General features: G+C 43.3%; 1 protein-coding gene across 2 annotated transcripts in view; it reads left to right on the plus strand.

Annotated features, from left to right (window-relative positions):
- Window positions 1–2,595: 2,595 nt before the first annotated feature.
- The window catches only part of rhpn2 (rhophilin, Rho GTPase binding protein 2), a 35,195-nt gene continuing 12,960 nt past the window's right edge, over window positions 2,596–24,830 (plus strand). For both annotated transcript variants that reach the window (XM_080492095.1, XM_080492096.1), the window contains exons 1-7: window positions 2,596–2,770; window positions 9,354–9,469; window positions 14,432–14,560; window positions 21,620–21,695; window positions 23,919–23,996; window positions 24,299–24,423; window positions 24,545–24,711. In XM_080492095.1, the coding sequence (XP_080348221.1) occupies window positions 2,705–2,770; window positions 9,354–9,469; window positions 14,432–14,560; window positions 21,620–21,695; window positions 23,919–23,996; window positions 24,299–24,423; window positions 24,545–24,711 (757 nt within the window). In that variant the 5' untranslated portion in view covers window positions 2,596–2,704. The remainder of the gene's footprint in view (window positions 2,771–9,353; window positions 9,470–14,431; window positions 14,561–21,619; window positions 21,696–23,918; window positions 23,997–24,298; window positions 24,424–24,544; window positions 24,712–24,830) is intronic.

Raw genomic sequence — 24,830 nt, forward strand, 5'->3', positions numbered from 1 at the left:
GGGTGGAGTGAACCTGAAGGTATGAGAGGTGGTGCAGTAAGGTGTCTGTGTGAACAGTATTAATAGCAGAGGAGAAGGCTATGAATAAAATCCTGTTGTGGGGGTGTGCATAGTCCAGCCGTTTAGTGACAAGTGTGAGACTACGTATACATCCTCCGGTCCGCGGTTTACGTTATAGGCAAACGGAAAATGGTCCAGTTTGTGTGAAAGCATGTCTGACAGCCAGTCTCCGACCACTGGTCTGTCATCATTCAGCTCTTCAGTGAGTTTGTTTTGGGAAGATTAAGGATTCTTTCCACAGATTAAGGGCACACTCGGAGTCCAGGAGGAGCTGGAAGAGTCTTGGTAGTGCTGCTCCTGTCAAACCAAGAGAAGAACGTTGTTGAGTTCTTCAACCAACCAACCAACCAAACAATCAACCAAACAATCAACCATCCAAACAATCAACCAAACAATCAACCAAACAATCAACCAAACAATCAACCATCCAACTGTGTAAATTTCAATTGGTTGCTCAGCAAATCTGGTCGGCTGAGGGGAAAGATCATGTTTAAAGTTATTTAACTTGAGTTTGATGTTTAAAATGAGAGGTGAAGGTAATGTTCACCACATTGTTTTGTCTCAATCGTACAAATGTCTTCTATTCGTTATGCTGGAGGACTCTGTGCATTCAAACTAACACCATGCACATCTGGCGTGTGATGACGTGTCGGCCTTTATCAGGTGACCGGCCAGATGACGCTCCGAGGAAGACTGCAGATGCAGTCGAAACACGTCAGCAAGGTAGAATCTTCCCTGAATCTTCCTGTAGTTAAAAAAGTCTATACGTGTTTAGAAGGACAAAATGAACAGAATTCAACTGTCATTAAACTTCCTGTGGCATCATAAACACCTGCACTATGATAGAGGAGAAAAGTTTTCTGTTTAGGTAACAGATGTGTTGTGGCTCTGCAGGAGGAAGAATTAGGACGTGGCACCATCAACAGCCCCAGTAGGAGGAAGAATTAGAATGTGACACCATCAACGGCCCCAGTAGGAGGAAGAATTAGAACGTGACACCATCAACGGCCCCAGTAGGAGGAAGAATTAGAACGTGGCTCCATCAATGGCCCCAGCAGGAGGAAGAATTAGAAGGTGACACCATCAATCAGCAGTACAGCAGAATGCCTGATGACCAGCAGGAGCATCAGTATCAACATAACGATGCTCCTGGAAACCCTGAAGCTGGAGTCACGACACCTCCAGGAGAGAAAGTGTCCAGGATAGGAACATTATTGACCTGTGTATCACTGCAGGGGTTCCTGGGAAATAAAAGAAAGAACTTTAGTATTTTTAAAAACAATGTAATTTTTCTATGTACATAATGTTTCTAACTTGTGTTTTTACTGTTGTAGGTTCTGCTGAAGTTAATTAAATAAAGTTTCCTTTATCTTCTGCTTGATATCTTTCTTTGCTCGACAGTGTAAGCGATGTGTGTATTTATGTATTTACTCTCACACAGTATAAAACATTTATGTATTTATTCTAAAGAGAAATTACTGCAGCTAATGATTGGAGTGTTTAACTGTAGGATGTATATTAGACAAATGTAATACAGTACATATTAATGACATGACCAGAAGGATGACAACAAGCAGCAGGTATGTGAAAAGCTGGTTACTTCATTTAATATACATCAGGAATCTTCAGTAAAACAGTAAAATAATTGTTTGTATCAGTAGGACATTTCTGATCAGCTGCTTTTATTATTACTGAACTCCAAGGAGATGAATAGTAATATACAGGCTGTATAGGAGGCTAGAAGCAATAGTAACACTGTACTATACACAGTACTATACACTGTACTGTACACTACTGTACATTACTATACACAGTACCGTACACTGTACTATACTTGGTACAATACACAGCATGTATGTGACAGAAAAGGTACTAACTATTTTACCACAATGTTTTAAAGTTTAGATCATCATATAAAATGTCAAGTACAAATCACCCACCTACTGAACCAGAGAGGCAACAGGGTCCTCCTCTTCCTCCTCCTCCTCCTCCTCCTCAGTCGTGGTCCTCAGCTTCAAGGTCCATCATCCAGTCATGACAGCCACCGAGTCATCAAGTACGCTCGTGTTCCAATTCTTCATTAACCTCGATGCGTTCTCTCATATTTGCATTTCTGCACTTCCAAAGACGCCCTGCAAGTAGTTACGTGTTTGGCCTCATGTTGACCCTCCTGGTCAGTGTTTGGGCCACTGGCCTCATATTGTCCCTCCTGGTCGGTGTTTGGGTCACTGGACTCATGTTGTCCCTCCTGGTCGGTGTTTGGGCCACTGGACTCATGTTGTCCCTCCTGGTCAGTGTTTGGCCTCATGTTGTCCCTCCTGGTCAGTGTTTGGGCCACTGGCCTCATGTTGTCCCTCCTGGTCAATGTTTAGGCCACTGGCCTCATGTTGTCCCTCCTGGTCGGTGTTTGGGCCGCGGAACTCATGTTGCTTCTCCCTCCGGTCTGTACCGCAGGTGTCTCCGGAGCTAAGCCCCGCCCCCCTGTGGGCGGAGTCAGTCTTCCTCTGGTGAAGTCGGAGAGCTACTGGCAGACGAAACCGCGGATATACTCACATTCACACGGAGTTTCTCTCTCACACACACACACACACACTCGTATCTGCGGTTTGACGCTCGGAGCTGCTCTCTCACCTGTCCTCTCACCATGACGGACACACTCCCTCCAAACGGACTGAAAGCCGGCGGAGGAGACGGCAGCTACTTCAGGAAGGTCAGTCTCTCTCCAGGTCACATCTTCAACGTGTATCGCTCCGCAGCAGAAGCCACACATCCACAGGTCTACTTTAACTCTGTTTTAAACCAAAAAACGGACTCGGAATGGTAGAAAGGTACAACACTCACTTCAGGAGCTCCTGGTGTGTCAACAGCAGCAGCACTGTCAGGTTCAGGTGTGTGTGTGTGTGTGTGTGTGTGTGTGTGTGTGTGTGTGTCTGTGTGTGTGTGTGTGTGTGTGTGTGTGTGTGTGTGTGTGTGTGTGTTTTGTACTTAAAACAAATCTGCTTATGTGTTTATTATCATATCTTTTTAAATAGTTTGAGAAGCATCAACCTGAGTATTCACCTGCTTCAGCGCCCCCTGGTGGATTAAAGCCTCCCACCGGCTAAACACTACCAGTAAAGTGTTCGGTGTTTACGAGAAGAGCGGTTTTTAATCCAGATTAAGGTTATTGCTGGTATTCTGGCTTTTGGTTGGGCAAATACTAGTTAAGGTCGGAGATCAATAGTGTGTGTGTGTGTGTGTGTGTGTGTGTGTGTGTGTGTGTGTGTGTGTGTGTGTGTGTGTGTGTGTGTGTGTGTGTGTGTGTGTGTGTGTGTGTGTGTGTGTGTGTGTGTGTGTGTGTGTGTGTGTGTGTGTGTGTGTGTGTGTGGCTGAGCTCCACACTATTAGTGTGGTGTATGTTGGAGTGTGATGGATACAGCACAACCCAGACCTCCAGTGGTTCTCAACTCGTGGGGGGGGTGGAGGCCACAGGAACCATCTGGGTGTCGGGGTGATGCCTTTCTAGCAGCACAGTTACTTCTTTTAAACATTTAAGAAGAAAGGAATATGTGGAGGGGAAAACTAAATCACTTTATTGACCCACTCTTCCTGAATGTGTTGTGATGTGTGCACGAGTGCTGGAGGATGACATTTGTTTAAAGCCCCTGCTGTTTGTTCCGGTGTAAATATCTATTTACAGTCCTCCAACCTGGTGAAGTCTTCGTTCTAAAAGGTGAACAAATCAGAAGGTGTTGCTTCTCCTACGTTTGTGTGACTATAATTATCCCAGTTTCTACCTTTTAAGGTGGCTTTTCACTGTTTGTGTGGCAGTGTTAGCTGTAAATATTGTACGAAAACAATTTGACCTGATCATTTCTCTATAGGGAAGTGATTGACTGTGATGTTTTTCCTTTCTGCTTCACTCTGTCATATTTTCATGCCGTCCACTGAAGAGTTTTCATTGTTTGAGTCTGCCTTTGTGTGTTTGAATCCCCTGAATCCCCCCGTGAGCGCTGTCTGGATTCAGGCACTTCCTGTGTGTATAAAGCGGCCGGCAGATGTTGGCACTGCCACTGGACCTGCTGGGAGACTGACTGCTATTACTAAATGTTTCCTTTCACCATCTCTTCTCGGCTCTGTTGGTGAGTTAGCTTCCACTGCCAGCCTCAGTATTAACAAGGCTTGCACATTCATTCAGACCGCAGAAGCAATGAGTTCTGCGTCCTCATTTTCTTATTTTTATTAGATCTGCAGTTGGGAAACTTCTCTTTTGGTCAGATTTTTACTGAGATGGTCTGTGCCCCTCTTTTCTCTGGGGTGAGAATGAGTTTAATGATTTTACGTGGCCTCACCGGGCCGGCGGTCCTCGTGGGAGGAGCTGTGGTCCGGGGCTCTTGTCCCAGGCCGGCCCACTGCTCCACTTCCAGCTGGCTGCGCTCCGACTTTTGGGTTGCAAGATGGAAAGATGGCAGAACAAACAGCCGAGTCGGCATGTTTCTCCTCCTCATCTTCTGCGGCCGAAGAGAGCATTGACGTAGCATCTGGCTCGGGGGTGTCCTTCAGCCAGACCACAGACACAAATTGACAACATGTGTCCTGGTTCACAAAGCAGACGAGCTCCGTTCACCCAGAGACACTCGGCAGGGTGTGTGTGGGGATTAAAGACAGACGACACAAGCAGCTGTGATCAGATCTGGAAATGAAGAAACCGTCCAAGCGTCAGTCTTTCAGTTTGTGCTTCAGGTCCCGTCAGTGAGGCATTGACGTGCCGGGCGCGCCGGCCCTGTTTGGAAGCAGCAGTAATGAGTGTGCTGCTGTCTGAAGCCTCCTGGGCTGGTTTCCAGTCCTAATCACCAGTTGTCCCAGGAAGCAGCTCTGTCGCTCAACAAGTCGTTGCACAACAGCACGTGCGTTTGCTGTTCGATGGATGTGATAATGAACCGGATTGTCTCTTGTTGTTTTGCGCTAATGAAGTGTTTAGGGCGCTCGGACGTACATAAAGGCTGTAGTGTTCAGCTCTCTGTGCCAGCATCACAGCTTCAGGTCCATGTGGAGCTCGGCTGTGAAGAGGACGCTCACTCCGCTACGATCCGGACGCTCGATTGTGAAGCTGGCCGCCACCACTCTGGTTTGACCTGCATGAATCCGCTGTAAGCTGTGCCATTGGGCGTTGGCATGTTGGCCGTACCTGCAGTGGCACCTTGTGGTGGAGGCTTCTCTTCAGCCTCAGTGGCACAACATCTTTACTTTACTTGATCTGATGCCATAAACCCTCGATCTTGATATTCTGGCTCACTGAGTCGAGGATCCGAAGCAGAAACGATGGCCGCACTCCGGTGGACAGTGAGCCTGTCAAATGAAGATGGCCACACTGTGAGTGTTTGCCAAAAGCATTGAAGCTTCTCTGGGTCTACACATGAGGGAGTTTTCATCAGAAACAATAAACTTCATGTCTATTTCTAGAGGGACGAACTAAATTCAGCCCACCAGAGAGTCCGGTCTGGACTACAGGATGACCCAACGACGTTTAAAACTACAAGAGAAACATGAACTTTAATGTTCCAGTCGGAGTAACAGTGTTTTCTAATTCAGTGATGACAGGGTTTCAGTGAGCGTAGGAGACTCAACACAACACTGAGACCTGCGCTGACAGGTGCGGCTGTGAAAACTAACGACAGTGTTGGTCAGGACTTAGGATCAGACTTACCAAATGAAACGCAAAGTCCAGTCAGTTTAGTATTTCTGGATTAGACAAAATATATGAGACATGATATATTCATCTGTGAGTACAGCCTTGTGTTGAAGTCACAATTGATTTTCATTCGTGGTGTGTTTGAAAAGATATTTAATGTGAATTAGTTCTTATTCAGTCATTTTGCTGGTCTGACCCAGTTGAGATCCTACAGCCTGATTCTCACAGGAGTCGGACTGAAAGTAAAAGAAGTGTGACACCGTGAAAACTGAACAATGAAAGAACAAGATGACGTGAAGCCTGAAAGCCTTTCTCAGGGAAAAGTGAAACTGTTCAGCCAGTGGTCCACACAGAGATAACACAAATCATCTTAGAGTGCTGGTACCAGTCACCGACGTCACATGATCAGAGCCGTGTTTCACAATCACCACATCGGAATGTGTCCGTCCTCTCGATCGGAGAGCTTTCAGCTGAGCCGCTCCCGCTTTTTTTTTCTCAGTTGGACGTGACAGCGTCTCCTCCTAAAAATAGTTTCAGGTGGATTCGGCCACACCTCAACCTGTGAGATCCAGATCTGTGTTGATGGTTAATTATTAATGTCTCAGGTCTGTGCAGTGTTTGCACAGCAACCGCTCCACTGCTTTATACCTGGAGGGTAGGACAGATCGGACGGTGCTGCAGGGTGAAATGTGTGAGCGGACATCGAAGCGCGCTTTCATTCCATTGGTACTTGCACATTCCACCCAAACACTGTAAGATAAGAAGACTGATGACATGACTCTGCCAGAAATGTAGAACGATGAGATAAACACAGTCAAACCAGTGAAATAATACAAAAACAGTTTCAGGCAGTCGGAGCTCATGTGTGATGTTTTTTGTTGCTTAACTCCATTTCATCTTCTGTACTTCTGTCTCTGCTATCCAAGTGAATGAAAAGTATCTGTTGTGGATGAAGGGAAAATGTAGTGAACGGGGCCTGATTTATACAGCTTGCTTATGCACAAAACAGGCCCTGAAAGATGCGTACGCCACTGCCCACACAAACTTTGTGATCTATTAAATAAAAAAAAAACATTGTAAGCGAATGTGCGTACCGGTACACCAACTTTGGACCTTCTGCACACACATTCTGGATTTGGAGGAAACTGGCGGCGCCGATGGTGAAGTGGTGAATTGAAGCCAGACTCATCTCATACATTCAATGTCTTCACATATCAGAATATGTAATCATTAACAGCCAAGCTGCAGTCTAGATGTTCCTTTAGTGAGACGTTACTGCTGAATCAGCAGCACTATGTTCATATGTCACACTTTCATCTTAAAATGGAAAAGCACTGATTGATTATTAATTGTGACAAGGTGTGTAACCATTAGTGTAATTGTTGAGTAAGCGTATACCAGTAATTAGCGTGTGCACTGTGGACGCTCTGGCACCGCCATGGCGCTGGAGGAGACGACCTCCTCGTCACCCTCCGCCTCCGACTCTGGAGTGACTGAGCATAAAACACAAAGTCCACTGAGCCTTTTCACAATCCCTGTTGAAATATTTAATTTCTACATTTAATAAACAGATAAAACTGGACTATATGGGTCTCGTCTCCACTGTAATCTCCACCAGAACTGTGTCTCCTTCCCTCTCCAGACCCTGCCAGACGTGCCGGCTGTCACAACCATGGGGGTTGTTTTAGTGTCCGGCGGTGGACTCGGGTTCTGGCCCCCTTGACGGTGCCCCGCCACTCTCCTCTGGCCTCCACCGTCACATCAGACCAATTCATCTACATTTAGCATCAAATGCACAAATATTCATGAGGCACTTTGCATTGACCATTTATGGTAGAAGGTGGGCGTGTTGAGGGCGGGGTCTAAACTGCGCAACCTTCCAGGTGGACTGATCCATAAAAGGAAAAAGTGTGTCTAGGTGTGGGTATGCACGGTTTCACGAATCTGAATATTTTTTGGCGCACGCCATTTCAGCTTTTAGTATGGATCCTACGCAATGTTTTATAAATGAAGCCCTCGCTCTTTCTGTATTACTCAGGGTTGGTTGTATTTTTCATTACTAGAACGTCGGATGTCTGTGTTACTTTGAGCAAATTTAAAACGTTATTCAGACATTATGTAAAACTGAGTCAGAGGGCTGTGCCCTGAGTGAGTCAGTTAATCCGGACTGTTCCAGGTAGTAATCTGTAAATCGATACTTTGATACCACGTACGTCTGTTTATAGATTCCTTCTGTTACCTCACAATCTTAGATTGACCCTCACACACAGTCTCTGTACCGCGTCAGTGTCTGATACCAGCTATGTCTCACTTGGTGTCGGATCATAAGAGAGGTATTGCACTTTTCTAGTTAGACGTTTCCATAAATTTAAAAAAAAAAGAGGTTTTTCTTTTGAACCATTGAACATCCATGTGTTCTCTGGGTTCGCTCTCTCTCTGTCCTGCTGACCACCTGTTGGGTCGGCTGAAAAGTGTTGCAGCGTCTCACACGGCGGACGTTGATTGAACAGGTTTGTCTGTGCTGACCGGTCTCTGTGCGGTCGTGCCACACCTCTGCTGTGACTCAGGTTGTAGCAATGCCCGGAGCCACTTTATTTGTGAGCCGGTTGACTCAGTGATGCAGAGACACCGTGGCCATGATGGACACACAGTCCCATGGAAACACACAGATGTTCCAGCTCAGGTTTGATTTTACAGTAGGCAGAGCAAAACGCACACCTAAAAGTGAAATCAGGCATGTTGATATCATGTTTAAAGGAAACAATGTTCAGTATTACATATATGACCATAAGAAAACATGTTGCCTTGATATTAAATGAACTGTATGTTCTAAGTTTTAGATTTATGGTAGTCATTTTAAAGTGCTCTGGGTGCACTAAACAAGAGAAAAGCCACTTTAGCCAGTTGGCATCATTTGCTGTAAGTTGTGTTTCATACTTTATTGTTAACAGTATAATTTGTGATGTGGAAAGAATGTCACTTTAACAGTCGTGATGCAGAATGATTAACATCAGTGTGTGCCAAAACGGCTCCTGAACAACTCCAATGTCCTGACTTTGTGATGAAATGAGTAGAATATACATAATAACTGTGAGCATGTCCACCATCATTTCAGGTCTTCACAGTTGGTGCTTCTTTTCTCCCACAGATAAACCTGCAGCTCAGTGCACACTGACAGTGCTTTATTCATTTCCTCACCAGGAGAATTAATAATCTCATCTGTGCGCTCACACTGTAATGTACTTAATAGGTGGCGTTTGATTAACCGATGGAAGAGTTCACCAGTTGTTTTTATTTTTTTACTAAATTAAGCAAATTTGTTTAAAACCCACTGAAAATGTCATATTGTTCTGTAACAGGGCTTTCCCATTGGTTGCAAAATGTATATAAAAAACACATTTATTTAGCAGTGCTGCAGACAAGGGGACGGATGTTGCGATCAAATCTAAGAATGACTCAGAACTCTGTTGAAAGCTCTGAATCAAACGGCTAAAATCGTCTGAACACGTTTAAAATCACTGTAACAGCAGCTGAAGTCACATTTTGATTGGCCGCACTTAATCAAACCTCTACATCAGTTGTTTTTTGTTTCCTTGACCGTCTCGTGTCTCTCCTGCTTCAGGGCTGTAGCCCGTTTGCACAGACTGGACGCAGCAAGCTGCAGAACAAACGAGCCACTCTGAACCAGCAGATCATCAAACAGATGAGGATGAGGGCCGGAGCCGAGAACCTGCTTAAGTAAGAACACACACACACACACACACACACACACACACACACACACACACACACACACACACACACACACACACACACACACACACACACACACACACACACACACACACACACACACACACACACACACACACACACACACACACACACAGGCTTGGACACAAAGTCACCAGGTTTAATCTGTAACTATTTGAGCACACACACACATTTCGAGGAAAGCAACGTTGGCTCAGCAGTGGGCCTCTGTTGTACACACACTTCTGCCATGCTGTTGCAAATATAACCGTGGTGAACATCAATCACACTTCTGACCTCTAGAGGGTCAATAATCTCTTATCTCTGAGCTTTTAGAGGGGCCTGCTGTTGTATTTGCAGAGCTTCAGGTTGTTAAACAATCAGAAAAGTGGAGTGAAAAAGCTCCCAGTGGATCCTGTCCTGTGTCTTTATCCTTCTGACCATGACAAATATGGAAGTATAAGAACAAATGACCAGGGCCCGGTTGTTCAAAACTGGGTTATTTTAACCACTGATTAAGCCCTAACCACCGGTTCAATCCTTAACCCGCCGTTAGCTAACCGACCATTAAATATGCGTTGTTTAAAACATAGTTAGTCATCACGTTAGTTAATGTCGGCGTCAAAGGTTGTGAGGTTAACAACAGTGGTTAGCGTCCCTGATGCCGCTCCTCCCAAGGCTCCGCCCACTTTCAAGTCTCCGTGCTTCCGTGTTTTGTCTTAAACGTTGCGGTGGAGGCAGCGCAGGGTTTTTATCTGCTCTATAAAACGACCATAAAACATGAGAAACTACGCTGCTGCCAGGATATTAAAGTGGAACATGAAAACTGAGCTGGATGATCGACGGCATCATGTTGCCTCACCTTTTTATAATTTTGACCCGAGAGGACGATATAGAAAGTGGACCGAGTGGCCATAGAGAAAAATAATAATGCGTGGGAACGAGATAATAAGTCGTTACCTCAAATTAATAAAGCGAGGGAACCAGATGATTTAATCTCTGGATTCAGGAAGGGAGAGGTCTGTATGAGGCGGTGTCGCTCCACTATGAGACGCTCCACAGTACTTCTTTATAATGAAGCTAAACTTTTGGTTCATCAGTAACTACTAAACAAACTACATACTACTGTAAATGAAGGCTTGGAGTTTTTAGCCATAAAATGAGCCTTTTAATGGCTTCATGTGAAAGAGAACTTTTATTATCGATCAGTGTGTTTACATAGGGTTGCTATTGGAAACGGCTGCAGAGCAGCGTTCTATCATTCTACACCTCCATTCCTCCATGTTGAAGCTTTTGATTCAGACACGTCCAGAAATAAAGTGAAAGGAGCAGAAATTCACTCTGTAATGTTGAAAAATAAGCCTCAGCCTCATTTATTTATGGTAAAGAGGGGAGACGTGATTCAGAGCTGCTGAGGATTCGATCCTCTCTTTTAGGACCAAGGTGAGTTTAACACGTCTGTGTTTCACATGCTTTAGTTAGAAAACACCAACATCTAATGTGCTCCACATTATTTCATCTTAAAGCTCCATAACAGCAAATATTATGGGATGGAAGCGTCATTGGTGAAAAAATATAATACGAGGAAACAAGATAGTAACTCAGTGTCTCAAGTTTTTAATTTGAGATTGCTAATTATCTAATTTCCATGTGTTTTTTATTTATATATATATATATAATTATTTCAAATTTTTTTCTATGGCCACTCCGGGGCTCCATAAAAGCGTAACTCTTCATTACAGTATTGACCTATATCAAAGTTAAGTCCACGGTACACCTCATCATGAACGCAGCGCTGCCGGTAAACACATAGTGAGGGTTAACCACGCTGTTAAAAGGTTAGTGGAGGTGCGTTAAGTTTAATGTCAAGATAACACCTGGTTAAAGTTAACTGAGTTTTGAACAACAAGAAAACAGTGCTGCTAAAGTTAACGGTCGGTGAAATGTTTTTAAAGGCTGGTTAAACGATAACCCAGTTTTGAACAACCGGGCCCAGACATCTGACAGGAAACACTGTAAACACATTTAAGAGATTGAAGTTCGTCTAACTGGCACTGCTACTCAGTGAATAATGTGGACACTCCCCTACGGGATCCTGTGGAAAACTCTGGACGTCCTGCATTTGAAGAAAGAGGAGGAACCTGTGATATATGTGTGATAATGTTAAATATCGGGATCCAGATATGGCTCGTGACAAATTAACATTTCTGTATAGGATGTAGAAGTCTCTGTGCTTCTAAATAGCAGTGCTCTTTCTCTTGATGGATCCAATCATATGTGTCTGCAGTTTTCTCCAGTAGTGCTTCAGTTTGAACTTTGTTGTTTTTGGTCATTTGTATTGGTGTTTATTGTGACTTTGGTGTTTATTGTTAAAATAATGAAGTGAAATATGATCTGTTGTCAACACAGTCACATTTTAGAAAAGCAGATTTGTTTGGCGTCTTTTGTCCGTCCAGTTTTTTTTTGTGGTTGTTTGACTCAGACAGCTGTACCATGAGTCCGTCACTCATGGGTGGGTGAGTTTTATTTCTGCAGTATTGGGGAAAGAGGTTTGAAGTTCTTTGTTTTTAGAAGTAGCTGCTGGGTTTGATATCCAGCCTGTGTCAGAAATGGTGTGTTTCTGTAAACGCTGCTCGTCGTCATGTCAGCCGAACCTGCCGGACAGGAAAAACACGCGGCTGCCTGCTGAAGGAGAAAGAAAGTGATGGAGGAAATCAGTTAAGTTTGTGATGAGTGAGAAAGGTCAAACTCTCATAAAGGCAGCTTTTACTATCGGATGACTGCAGTTTATTATACAGAATTCTACCTGCGTTTGGGCTTCAGCGTCGAGTCAGGTTAACTGGACTGAAGAAGAAGCATCTCTCCGCAGCACAAACGCTGTGTTTTTAGGTGTTTCTGCTGCTCAGTGGGTTCATATATCTGTGTGTGCCTCACTGTTTGTGTTCATTACTCCCGTCCAAGCTACATTCCTCTAGTCCTTCACACAGTCTGGCCATCTGAGGCCCGGGGCAAATGAACCCTGTGTGAGTGTATGCCAGCCCAGCTGCAGTCCAGAGGACGGTCTGGATGAATGTCTGAGGTTTCAGGTATGCTCCCAGCTTTATTTTTAAATGAAACGCAGCCTGGCTGCCGTCCCGCAGTACCGCCCATCCTCCGTGTGTTATCACCACTATCCCAAGCACAATCCTAGATATTTCACTGGCTGGTAAAGTCTTTTTATATGAAGAAAATGTTCAATACGCCCGTGTGCGTTTTGTTGTTTGGTGTCTTCAGTTTCCCGACGTCACTTTTCTTCTTCTGTTGTTCTGCATTCCTCTTTCTATCAGCCACAGGTGGAGTCTGTCCGGTCTGACCAGTTTTCTCTTCTCTTCTCTTCTCTTCCACATGGTGATGTGATGGCTCACATTTCTGACTCCTGTGAACGTCAGGACTGTGTTTCTTATCAAGACTGTGAGGCTGGTGTCAAATTACAAACACTAAATGCCACATATCAACAGTAGTGCTCTCTAGTGCCGTTGAGAAAGGGACTTTGTTTAAGATGTCCAATCAGAATCTCGATGGAGACTGAAGGTCAAACAAATGTTTGGAGACAGAAACTGATTTAAACTGGACAATCTACTTTTGCAAAGATTCAAAGGAAAAAAACACTTCAACATGTGTGGAGTCACTCCTCTAAAGTTTTCAATAGTTATTTATTAAACCACGCAGTACAAGCTATATTTCATAGTTCAAATACACACAGGAAAAATCCAGCGAATGGTCAGTTTGCCAAGAAGCATAAACACAGAAACATCTGCAGAGCCGAGGATGGCACAGAGTCAGTTCAACCACACTTTCTGGCCTCTCGTTCAGAATCGGAGTACTTTTTTTAATTCCCAGGGGGAAATTCTTTAAATTCTGTGACTTTTAAATTCATTCTTGTGATTCCCATGAACCGAGGCAGATATTAGAAATAAGAATTGGATGATAATTGGAGCCTGTGGCCTGGCGGGCTCCACGTCCTCCTCCGACACAAAGTGATGTGTGGGTGCGTTATCTCCTGTCACCAAGGAGGCAGGTGAATGCCAGGTTTTGTTTTCCCACCTTCACAATGCATGATGAATTGTGTGTGTTACAAAAGGCACACAGGCGTGTGCAGGTTTATCTCTGCTGTGCAGAGTATCTGAACCTCCCTCTGTCCTCCTCAGACGGCCTGTACTCGCGCACATAAAGACGTCCTCACACTAATATTTCAAATGTTTCTGGCCCTCTTGAAGCTCTGACCGAGCCTCGTGCTGCCAGGACGTTTGGGTGTCTTCGGGTTCACTTTAGCTTTTCAGTTGACAAACGATCTGGACACAAACGACAGAGGACAGTTCAGAAAGCATAGTCCGAGTCTCGTATTTCACCAATCGTCATGTTTTGCAAATGAAAACCCATTTATTTTATGAATAAGGCTGCATCTGAATGAAAAGTCGCCACTCTGACCAACGAGCTGGTGCATGAGGTTTTTGTTGTTGACTGAACAATTGGTTTTATTTATACTAACATGTTGTGCTGCCCAGAGAGCCGAAGGCTAGTATGAATGCACACTTCATTTGATGAGCAACGTCTCTGCACGCTGCTGGACACTTCCCCTCGTGATGGTGAAACAGCAGCGACAGAAAGAACGAGATGTGAAGAAAGATTAAAACGTCGTCCAGTGAAGTTATAGGCAGCCGGGGCTTTCACGCCTGAACCACGCTGTCGCAGCGATCAGATTGCCACTGTGCAGGTTAACTGTGGCTTTAACATGGGAAAGAGCTGGATTGTGACTCACAGCTCCTGGTTGAGTGCTGGAGAGTAAATCAAGAGCAGAGCAGGCCGAGTGACGCAGGCCTGTGGTCAGAAACACATGTTTTAATAATCAGCTGCAGCGTCTTTTTTTTTTTTTTTTTTTTTTAAATCACTCTCTCCCTCTGTGTGCAGGGCCACTTCCAATAACAAGGTGAAAGAGATGGTCCTGTTGGAGCTGAGCTACGTTAACTCCAACTTGCAGCTGCTGACGGGAGAGCTGGACGGACTCAACAGCTCGGTGGACGTCTACCAGAGCTCACAGTAAGTAAAATAACAATATGTGCTCTAAAGAGTGTGACACAGACGTCTTTAGGTCATCTCGTGCTCTCTGAGGACAACCTGTCCACAGCATCTGAGGAGACGACAACAAGTCTCATGACTCCCTTTATTAACCACATGGATTAACGTGTGCGCTGTTGATTCACCGTCAACTTAATCATCCAAGTATTTGTGGTTTTAAGGTCACTTTTGGTAATAAGTGGCTATTACCAAATAACTTCACTTCTGTGATATCTCCATTAGTTAAAGGATCGCTGTCCTGCTCTGGTACAATCACAGGACAAACACAGTAACAGTCACACTCGGTTTATTCAGTCACCAGTTCACCTCAAACATGGATTCAACAGAAACTCACACATGTAATTTCCACACAGAAGTGCATCACCAGACTCGAATGATCTAATAATGTTCTTGTTTGCTGCTTCTGTATGAATGCAACCGGGCAAAAAAAGTGAGTGCAGAGGGAGACGTATAGAAAAACTTGAAGCCTGAGTGTGGGAGTTTGTTGTTGTTGAGCCGGACCAGCAGGTTTCACCAGGAAACACTTCTGATCTGAAGCTATGTGCAAAGCCAGTGAAGCGGTCCCCTCAGAGCGACGCAGGGTGTGTTCACCACGTCGCTCTCATGAGGTCTAGATGGAAATGCAGCGCGTGTGTTGGTGGCTCATGGTCTCAGTCACACGTGACACAGAGAAGTTGTGCAGAGAAACTGCAGGAAGTCACGGCGATTGTCCTCCTTCTCAAGTAATCTGTTGTTCAGTGAGTAGTTCAGTGAGGATACCTCACCTCTGAGGCCTCCTCAGGCCTGCTGTGGTCCTCCTGCTTCTTTAAATACACAAAAGATACACTCCTCTTACTGTTCAGGCAGGTGGACATAAACATTCTCGGATATTGTTCCTGCAGCCTCAAACAGGTGAACTCTCATGTCTTCTGATGAATTTAAGGTTTTCAAGTGGGACTGCTGAACATTTGGAAATAAAAGCCATTGCAGCTGTTACATGGATTTCATGGTCAGACCCATTTTGGTTCAGTACAATTTGATCCGAGTTGTCACCTCGAGCTGTGGAAAGGTTTTATTAGGGTTCGAGCACTGACAGTGCATAGGACCCTATTGAAACCATAGGGATTATTGCTATTATTATTTGTCAGCCCAAACGGGCGTGTTTTTGAGGGCCACAACGTTTTGTTAAACTTTGCACAGTCGTCAGGTCCAGCGAAAAATTTGATAATTTGGGGGAGTTATACATGTGACTTGCGAAATGGCTCAATGGCGCCACTGAAAAATTGGAGAAAGGTAGGCCCAGAATCACATTTCACCAAGATCTACCAAAGTCCACACACATATGTAAGAGGCCAAGACGAACAAAAAACTCTCTTACGGCCATACCGAAAACTCAACAGGAAGTCAGATATTAAGAAATCAGACCACGTCGTCACGTCATCAAACTCACAGTGTAGTTTAAACAGTAAACAGCTTGAGCGCGCTCAGATGACATGTTGCATCAGAGTCCAGTCCTCAACACAACCATGTGATGACTCTCAGTCGTAACGCCAATTGAGGGCGTGGTAGGGGTCACACTCGCCATGAAACAGGAAGTGCAATGTGAATAGCCTGAACATGGTCAGATTGGCCTCAAACATGACACGTTGCATCAGAGTCCGGCTAGCATCACAGCCATACAACAATTACGGCTCAGCCACGGCGTGAAAGTAGGGTGTACATGGTCCGATCTGTTTCTAACTTCACAAGTTGCCTGAGAGTCCACGTCTGATCACAGACAGTCACAACCATCGGGCATAAAGCGCTTGCATTAGCATACACGGCAATTAGCATACATACTTGCATTAGCATATGCTATAATTAGCATTTGTACTAATAGCATATGTAGCATAATTCGCGCGTGCACTCCTTAGCATATGCACTAATTAGCATGCGCTAGTTTTTGCATTGCACTAATTAACATACAGGCTAATGTTAGCATACGCACAAATTTGCATACATGCTAATTACAATACACGTAGCATGAGAGTCCACTTCTGATCACTGTCAAGAGACACAATCATTGGGCATAGTGCCACCTGCTGGTAACAGGAAGTGGGGTGATGTGCACAAAACCTCGACATGCCTCTGTCTTCCTACCTCAAATACAATCTCATTTATTGTCAAAAATGCACGTCAAATGCTCACGTGTAATGCACTTTCTACAACGTGCCACATGAATACCCTTGATTGTTAAATAAAAAAGCCAATTACAGGCATGTTTACATGAACTTGTCAGATATTTATGCTAGTACTTTGTTAGCACTAACGTAGCTACTACAGCACTGATCTCTGGTTCTGCGCGTTTCTGCCGCCTACGGTTCAGTCTTGAGAGTAAATTCCTCTACTCTCACTGACACCATGTAAACCCCAGTGGACAAATTGGAAACAACAGTACATTTTTTTTAAATTTGTTTAATTTTATGTTGAAATACTTAGTTATTTTCACACTTTGCAAATTCATTCTGTGTGATCATTTTGACACACACACACACACACACACACACACACACACACACACACACACACACACACACACACACACACACACACAGTAACCCATGACAAGGACTCGCAGTGGAGCTGAAGTGATGAGCAGGGTGGGGAGGTTGTGGAGGATGCAGGGTGGGGTGTTTAGTGGTTGACATGGTTACGGCTCTAAGGCTCATTGACAATGATCTTCCACATTTGGCAATGCAACAAGTGCCGAATCAGGCTCCCTGCAGGTGGGGATCTGTGTGGATTTTGTTCAGTGCCACAGGCCTGTTTGGATCTTTTGAGTAAATTCTGACATAAATCTGCACACGACCTTATAAAACCCCCAAATACAAATTTGTGTTGCCACTACTATAAACCCAGATTAGGTTGTCTGGCTTACAGCGTCTCAGGAGGTTTTAACCTGTTTTAATGAATCAGGCTGACTGTCCGCAGCAGACTCGCTGTGTGAGAATGTAAACCTTCGTATCCAGGAGTCGGGGAGACTCCTGACTCTGATCCCTATTCCACTTGTACTGTTTGTAAACTGTTGTAAATTGAGATTATCTGCTCATGAAGAGTGTTTAGTATTCTGTCAGCGTCGTGTTTCTACACCCTCAGTGTGTGTGTATGGCAGTGCTTCTGTCACATGGGGCGTCTCATTTTCTCCTGGTGATGCTCTTATAGAAGCTCCTGTGTGTCCATGTGCAAAATCCAAAGTGTTCACATCATCACAGTCACACAAAGGAATCACATGCAGCTGAACAAGTACTGGATATGATGAGAAGTGTTTCTCAGCAGGTGTCTCAGTGAGATGACGCTACAGCACTACAAAGGAAGCGCAGACTGCTCTCAGCCTGAAATACAAGCTCACACTTAAGTACAGGAACAAAACACCCCTCCTCACCTTTCCAGGCTTTCTCCCTTTGCTCCACTTTAAATGGTGTCTCGGCTTATTGTTCATTCAGACCAGCTCCAGCTGGTTTTCTCACATGAGGTAATGCCGAACACAAAGTCCGATACATGTGCCCTCCTTTAATAAAAATAGCTGCTAATGGCTGGATTCTTCACTGCCTTATCAAGCACGGGAACAAACACTGCATGCACGCAGTAATGCTGGTGAACTTGTCGTGTGCGTTAAGGAGTGTGTTCCTCCCTCACTGCAACTCGTTCTATCAAAGATCTGCTGGTTCTTTGAAGCGGAGCGTTTCCGCTGTGCAGTGTTCCTGAACCGAACAACAAGCGCCCCCATCTTGAGAGTTTCTGACTCAGCAGAGCCAAACTGATGACTGTCCGAAAAAGAGAGAACAGAGAGACTCCCAGAGATCACACGTCAGGCTGCCTGCTTCTTCAACTGCTTCCTTCTGCAGGGAGTCCAATGAGTCTGTGAAGGAGGAAAACATGATTAAGGCCCCGTTTTACACAGCAAGTTTAATGTGAATGTGCTTCGTTTCAGACGTTTTGCGTTTACACTGCAACGTTTTTAAAAAACAATGTACGCTTACAGGGAAGCTCCATAAACACTGTCAAACGATGTAGTGAGCATGTTGGGCCACTAGTTGGTGCTGTTGGTTGGGTTTGTGACGATCTGCTCTAAACATTAACACTCGGAGAACACAGACATTCTAGTGGACAGACGACCAAGTTGGCTTGTTATTACGGTGACCATCAAAATAAAAGTACCAAGTCCCAGGAGAATCTGGGAGTCATGACACTCTGGAGGGAACTTTGTTCTTATTGTCCACCTACTGAGCATGTGCACAACTCGTAGTTACTACGGCTGCGGTGCACGTGACCAGTGGCAGTGTTTCAGAAAGGTTGAGTTTTCCACCATTTCTACAGAGATGGTGTTTATCATAAAGTTTTATTTCCCCCGGTTTTGATGGAAACTTAGTCTTATATTTTAATGTTGATAAACACTGATCATTCTTATTAGCTAAAAGTTACAACAGCCATTAGGTGGATGCTAAGTTGATGTTCATAGTGTGTTGACTACCATGGTGCCTGTAACAAAAGTGCACTTAATCCCTAATTTACAAAAAAGAAAGAGAAAAGCCTGAAGTTCCTGCGATGAAGCAACACTGGTTAGTCAAGTTACTCAAGTATTCGTGTGTTAGTGGATTAGTTTCATGATAGAGTGACAGCTAATGTGAACAGCTACTGAAACCACCAAAATCTTTTAACACTTAAATTTCACTTGGTCGAGGCTGAATTCACCCTCTGGCTTCTTTATACAGGCAGAGGGGCTGTTTTTAAAACGTCAACAACATTTAAAGACTTCAAACAAGATGGAAAAATGTCCACAATACTCAAACATTTTCACCAATATATGATTGTTGCTGTGTATATTTGTATTTTATATACTGAAAACATTGATTACAGGACTTAATGACCATTACTGAGCATCTTTTCACACAAGATGTAACTGAGTATTTGTTACAGTTACTCCTCATATAATATTTAGGTTCCAGTTAAACTGATTTTAGATATCCTCCCGTTTCTGGCTTGTCATATTGGGAATAGTGCTGTCAAAAATAACACGTTAATGTAATTAATTGATTTGAAGCGTTTAACTTGTTAAACAAATTTATGAAATTAAAGCAGTTTTGTTTACTTCCGATTTTTTATTTTTATTTTTTACTAGTCTCTGTGTGTTGAGTCAACATTAATTCCGGGGTTTTCCCTCAATAAATATCCATTACAAGCTTCAGTCTTCAGTAGAAAAACAATGTGATTAATCACAATTAATTGCAGAAAATTGTGCAATTAATTAGTAAAAAAATATTTTTATCGATTAACAGCACTAATTGGAGCATTCATTTACTAAGTATTTCGTTGTATATGATTGCGCTCGTATTGTGACTGCTCCCTAAACAACTCTGTAAGATTTTAAAGTATGTATAGTTAAAAACTGTACAGTGGAAACATCCAGACCTGCATTAATCCACTGTGTGAAAACTATTTCCTGGTAAGATTAATGAGGGGAAAAACAAGTGCATAACACCATCAGACATAAATACATGTTGTATTATTGTTGTTTTCCAGTTGAAAGAGTTTGTTTAAACAAAGTAACTTGCACTGCAGCCTGGATTCAGGCTAAAGGAGTGAAGTCTTGTCAACCGATGATCCAGCGAGAGGACGTGTTTTTCTGATATGTTGTGCAGTAAAAAGATTGTAAAGTCATGTATGTGATGAAGGCAAGGTTATTTGTTTGTGTCGCCGGAATGCAAAGCAGCTGGGTTCACTGTTCAGATGCGTCATTTCCTCAGTAAAACCTGGTTATGAGCCGTTAGTGTTTTTACCGCCTCTCCGATTGCCAGCAGGTATGTCTCAGCTTAGAGTTCTGATAACGAGCTCAACTTGCTTTCCATCTGTCGGTAACAAGCACACACACTCCAGCATGGTGGCTCCTCTCTGTACTGCTTAAATCACCTTGATTGTGGACCGTTCAGTAATACTGAAGCGAAATTGGGACCTGGGAATGATTAATGAGCGTGAGGAGACTTTGGACCTCCCTCACCTTTAAATCCTCATTCCTGCTGAGAGTGTTTACCGCACCATCTGCCTAATCCAGACTCTCCACTGAAGATTACACTCAAACGTCCACTTTCTCAAGCAGTAGTGCCATCACTGAAGGGATCCGGCTGCTCTGCACTGTACACAGGTTTTACATGAACTCCTGCTGAAGCTTGGTCAGAAAGTTTAAACCTGGAGACTGGAACCTGCAGCTGTGCAGCCACATGTGGCTCGTCTGTAGTGGCTCCATCAATCTATCACAACATTATGCATAAATAAACGTTTTCTTAATATTTCAACTTTGAACTGTGAAAAGGCCTCTTTGTAATATTTTCAATGTGACAAATGTGAAAACAAATTTAAAAAGATCAGTAGTTTCTACTGCAGGAGATAAATGTGGAGTTCCTAAGGCTCCTGCATATTACCATAGTATTTAACAGTTCGGCCCGGACGGTTGGCACAGCCAAACCAAAATGATGTCATTTTGTTTGTCAGGACCCCAGAATGCCAAACTTTTTTTCTTCCTCTTATTCAGTATGAATCGGCCTTTACCCTCCAAAAGCTAAAACTGACTACATTAAAAACAAATTGTGAAAGAAAAAATCCCTGCAGAGAAAATGAGCTGTGATGAACAAACATACTAAACCCAGAAAGAGCTCAAATTGTCTAGTTAGATCGAAACCTTTTTGAAATATAGTCAAACTCTGTTATTGAGTTTGTGAGCTTCATTTTAGAGGTTAAACATGTTCGGTGGCTCAGTTGAGTTTTATGTGGTGTGAAGTGATAACTGAATGTTTTATTCAAAATGGCCACAAACCAGCTTTCTCTTCTCCACAATGAAACTGTGAATGAATCTGTTGCACTTCTGTTATTCCACTCTTTTTATTTTCAATGAGAGGAGCACTTTGGAACTTTACTGTGTTGTGTTGCAGCATGTGTGTGTAAGCTTCACGTGCCGTATTCATTGTCAGGCGAACAACCTCACTTCATTGTCTTTCTGTGTGCTCGCAGGGAAATGGCCAACATCCCCCTCATCGCTCTTGGCCTGAAGGAGAGCAAAGAAGTGGACTTCTCCACTCCATTCAAGGTACAAACAAAACAACCACAGTTCAGACAAATGAGCTCAATGTCAAGTCATTGAAAAGAAAATGGAAGTAATCAAATTCAAAAACAAAATCGGAGCTTCAAATGAAGGATTTCTCTGTATTTGCAATAAAACGTTTCATGTTAAAACTTATTTTACTTCAATTTGATCAGTTGTATAACAAGATATTATATTGAATATTGATGTTTTCGTGATAATTCTTTCCACTAAAACAAAATCTTATGTTCATTTCATTCTGTCGCCTTCGGCTGAAATCCAGGGGTTTGACCTGAAGTGAACAGCAACCGATTAGCATAATAATCTTTTTCTACATAGTCTTACCATCTGCAAAGGCTATTTTAGTGCAAAAAAACTAAAATTATACCCGGAGAAAGTTTGATATTTTTAAGAAAAGGTTTTTTTTTTCAAGCTGCTAAAAGTTGCTAAAGCTACTTTCACTCCGTGTTAATTAAAAACCGCCATCGCCACTAAATGCATTAGGAACAGCAGGTACTTTAACAGTAGAGAAAAATAATAATGCGTGAGAACGAGATAATAAGTCGTTACCTCAAATTAATAAAGCGAGGGAACGAGATAATTTAATCTCTGGATTCAGGAAGGGAGAGGGTTAGGGGTCTGTATGAGACTGTGTTGCTCCACTATGAGACGCTCCACAGTACTACTTTATAATGAAGCTATACATTTGGTTCATCAGTAACTACTAAACAAACTACATACTACTGTAAATGAAGGCTTGGAGTTTTTAGCCATAAAATGAGCCTTTTAATGGCTTCATGTGAAAGAACTTTTATTGTCGATCAGTGTGTTTACATAGGGTTGCTATTGAAAACGGCTGTAGAGCAGCGTTCTATCATTCTACACCTCCATTCCTCCATGTTGAAGCGTTTGATTCAGACACGTCCAGAAATAAAGTGAAAGGAGCAGAAATTCACTCTGTAATGCTGAAATGTTGAAAAATAAGCCCCAGACTCATTTATTTATGATAAAGAGGGGAGACGTGATTCAGAGCTGCTGAGGATTCGATCCTCTCTTTTAGGACCAAGGTGAGTTTAACACGTCTGTGTTTCACATGCTTTAGTTAGAAAACACCAACATCTAATGTGCTCCACATTATTTCATCTTAAAGCTCCATAACAGCAAATATGACGGGATGGAAGCGTCATTGGTGAAAAAATATAATATGAGGGAACGAGATAGTAACTCGATGTCTTTTTTAAAGTTTTTAATTTGAGATTACTAATTATTATCTCATTTCCATGTGTTTTATATATATATATATATATTATTTCGAAATAAAATTTTCTATGGCCACTCCGGGGCTCCATAAAAGCGTAACTCTTCATTACAGTATTGACCTATATCAAAGTTAAGTCCACGGTACACCTCATCATGAATGCTGTGCTGCCACTAAACACATAGTGAGGGTTAACCACGCTGTTAAAAAGTTAGTGGAGGTGCGTTAAGTTTAAAGTCAAGATAACACCTGGTTAAAGTTGACCGAGTTTTGAACAACAAGATAACAGTGCTGTTAAAGTTAATGGTCGGTTAAATGTTTTTAACGGCTGGTTAAACGATAACCCAGTTTTGAACAACCGGGCCCAGACGGTTTAGTAACTGGGGAGTTGCAGATTGAATGACACTAGCGGTTATTTCAATAGATGAAATAAACCACAGATGGGCAGATAAAACCCACATTGGGAGGTATTTAGGTCACGTTCTGGGCTCTGTGTACACATATAATTATGTATAGTGTTTTTTTTTTTTTTTAAGAGCAGAGCCAGGTTGATGGCATCATTGAAAAGTGGGTCAGTGGTTTAGTGACATTGTAGAGTCCTCATAAAGAAACTATTTCCCTGTGAGGGCAAGTCATAAACTCTTTCCATGGCACGTTCATGGTGTGACTCGTCACGCCGCCTCCTGACAGGCGAGGTCTTCTCTCTTTGTGATGGCTGATCTTCAAGTCACGCTCCCCTCAGTGGCTGTTCAAACTGTTCAGACCTCGAAATAGTTGAATTGCGTTCATTTTGTCATTCTCACTACGTATGTATAGATTCTTTTCAAACAAAAAGAATCCATACATGTTCAGACCTCGCCTTTAATGTCTTCCTCACATGGCTGACTGGGACAAAAGGCTGATGTCACCAGGCCACTCGATGTGCTGCCAGTTGTGTGTTTACAGTGTGTGCGTGTGTGTGTGTTGGACAGGACTTTATCTTGGAGCATTACAGTGAGGACGGGAACAGTTATGAGGATCAGATTGCTGACCTGATGGACCTCCGACAGGTACAGCATCATCCACTCCTTGTGTTGAAACATTTCAGTCAAGCGGTTTGACCACATTGATCGCTCACACAGGGACCCGACACAAGCTTTTCTATTCGGGATTGATGTATTAAATAAATAATATAGATTTAGTTTCATGTCTGTGTCACACATAACTGTTGTGCATTATGCAAATTTAATAAAAATGCTATTGTGATGAATAAAAAAACTCTGTCAGAGGCCAAAACTGAGCATAAACGAACCGAGGAGGTTTTGTTTGAGTTGCAGTAGAGTAGTAAGAAGAGTATTCTGGTTTTCCTCAGGCCTGCAGAACGCCAAGCAGAAACGAGGCCGGCGTGGAGCTGCTCTCCAAATACTTCAATCATCTTCCCCTGGTGGAGAGCCGGTTCTTCTCCCCCAACAGACAAATCGGGATATTCTTCACCTGGTAGGTTCATGTTATTCGCAGTGGTCATTTTGAAACATGTCTGACACTGAAGCAGCAGCTGAGCTGTAATCGCATCATTGATATTCTTCATGACTTGACCGAGCAGATCTCTCTCTTTCAGGTACGACTCTTTCACAGGAGTGCCGGTGTGCCAGCAGAACTTCTCTCTGGAGAAAGCCAGCGTGCTCTTCAACATGGCCGCTCTCTACTCTCAGATTGGCACCCGCAGCAACAGACAGACCGCCGCCGGCCTGGAGGAGGCCATCTCCTCTTTCCAGAAAGCTGCAGGTACGCAGACAATGAATGAATCCTTCATAATGAGGGAGGATCAGCCACTACACACCAGTGAGGTGCCAACATAACTTCAAACGCATTTTATATACATTTATTAGAATAGATTTATCAAG

Source organism: Lipophrys pholis (assembly GCF_963383615.2).
Source record: "Lipophrys pholis genome assembly, chromosome: 2".
Classification (NCBI taxonomy): domain Eukaryota; kingdom Metazoa; phylum Chordata; class Actinopteri; order Blenniiformes; family Blenniidae; genus Lipophrys; species Lipophrys pholis.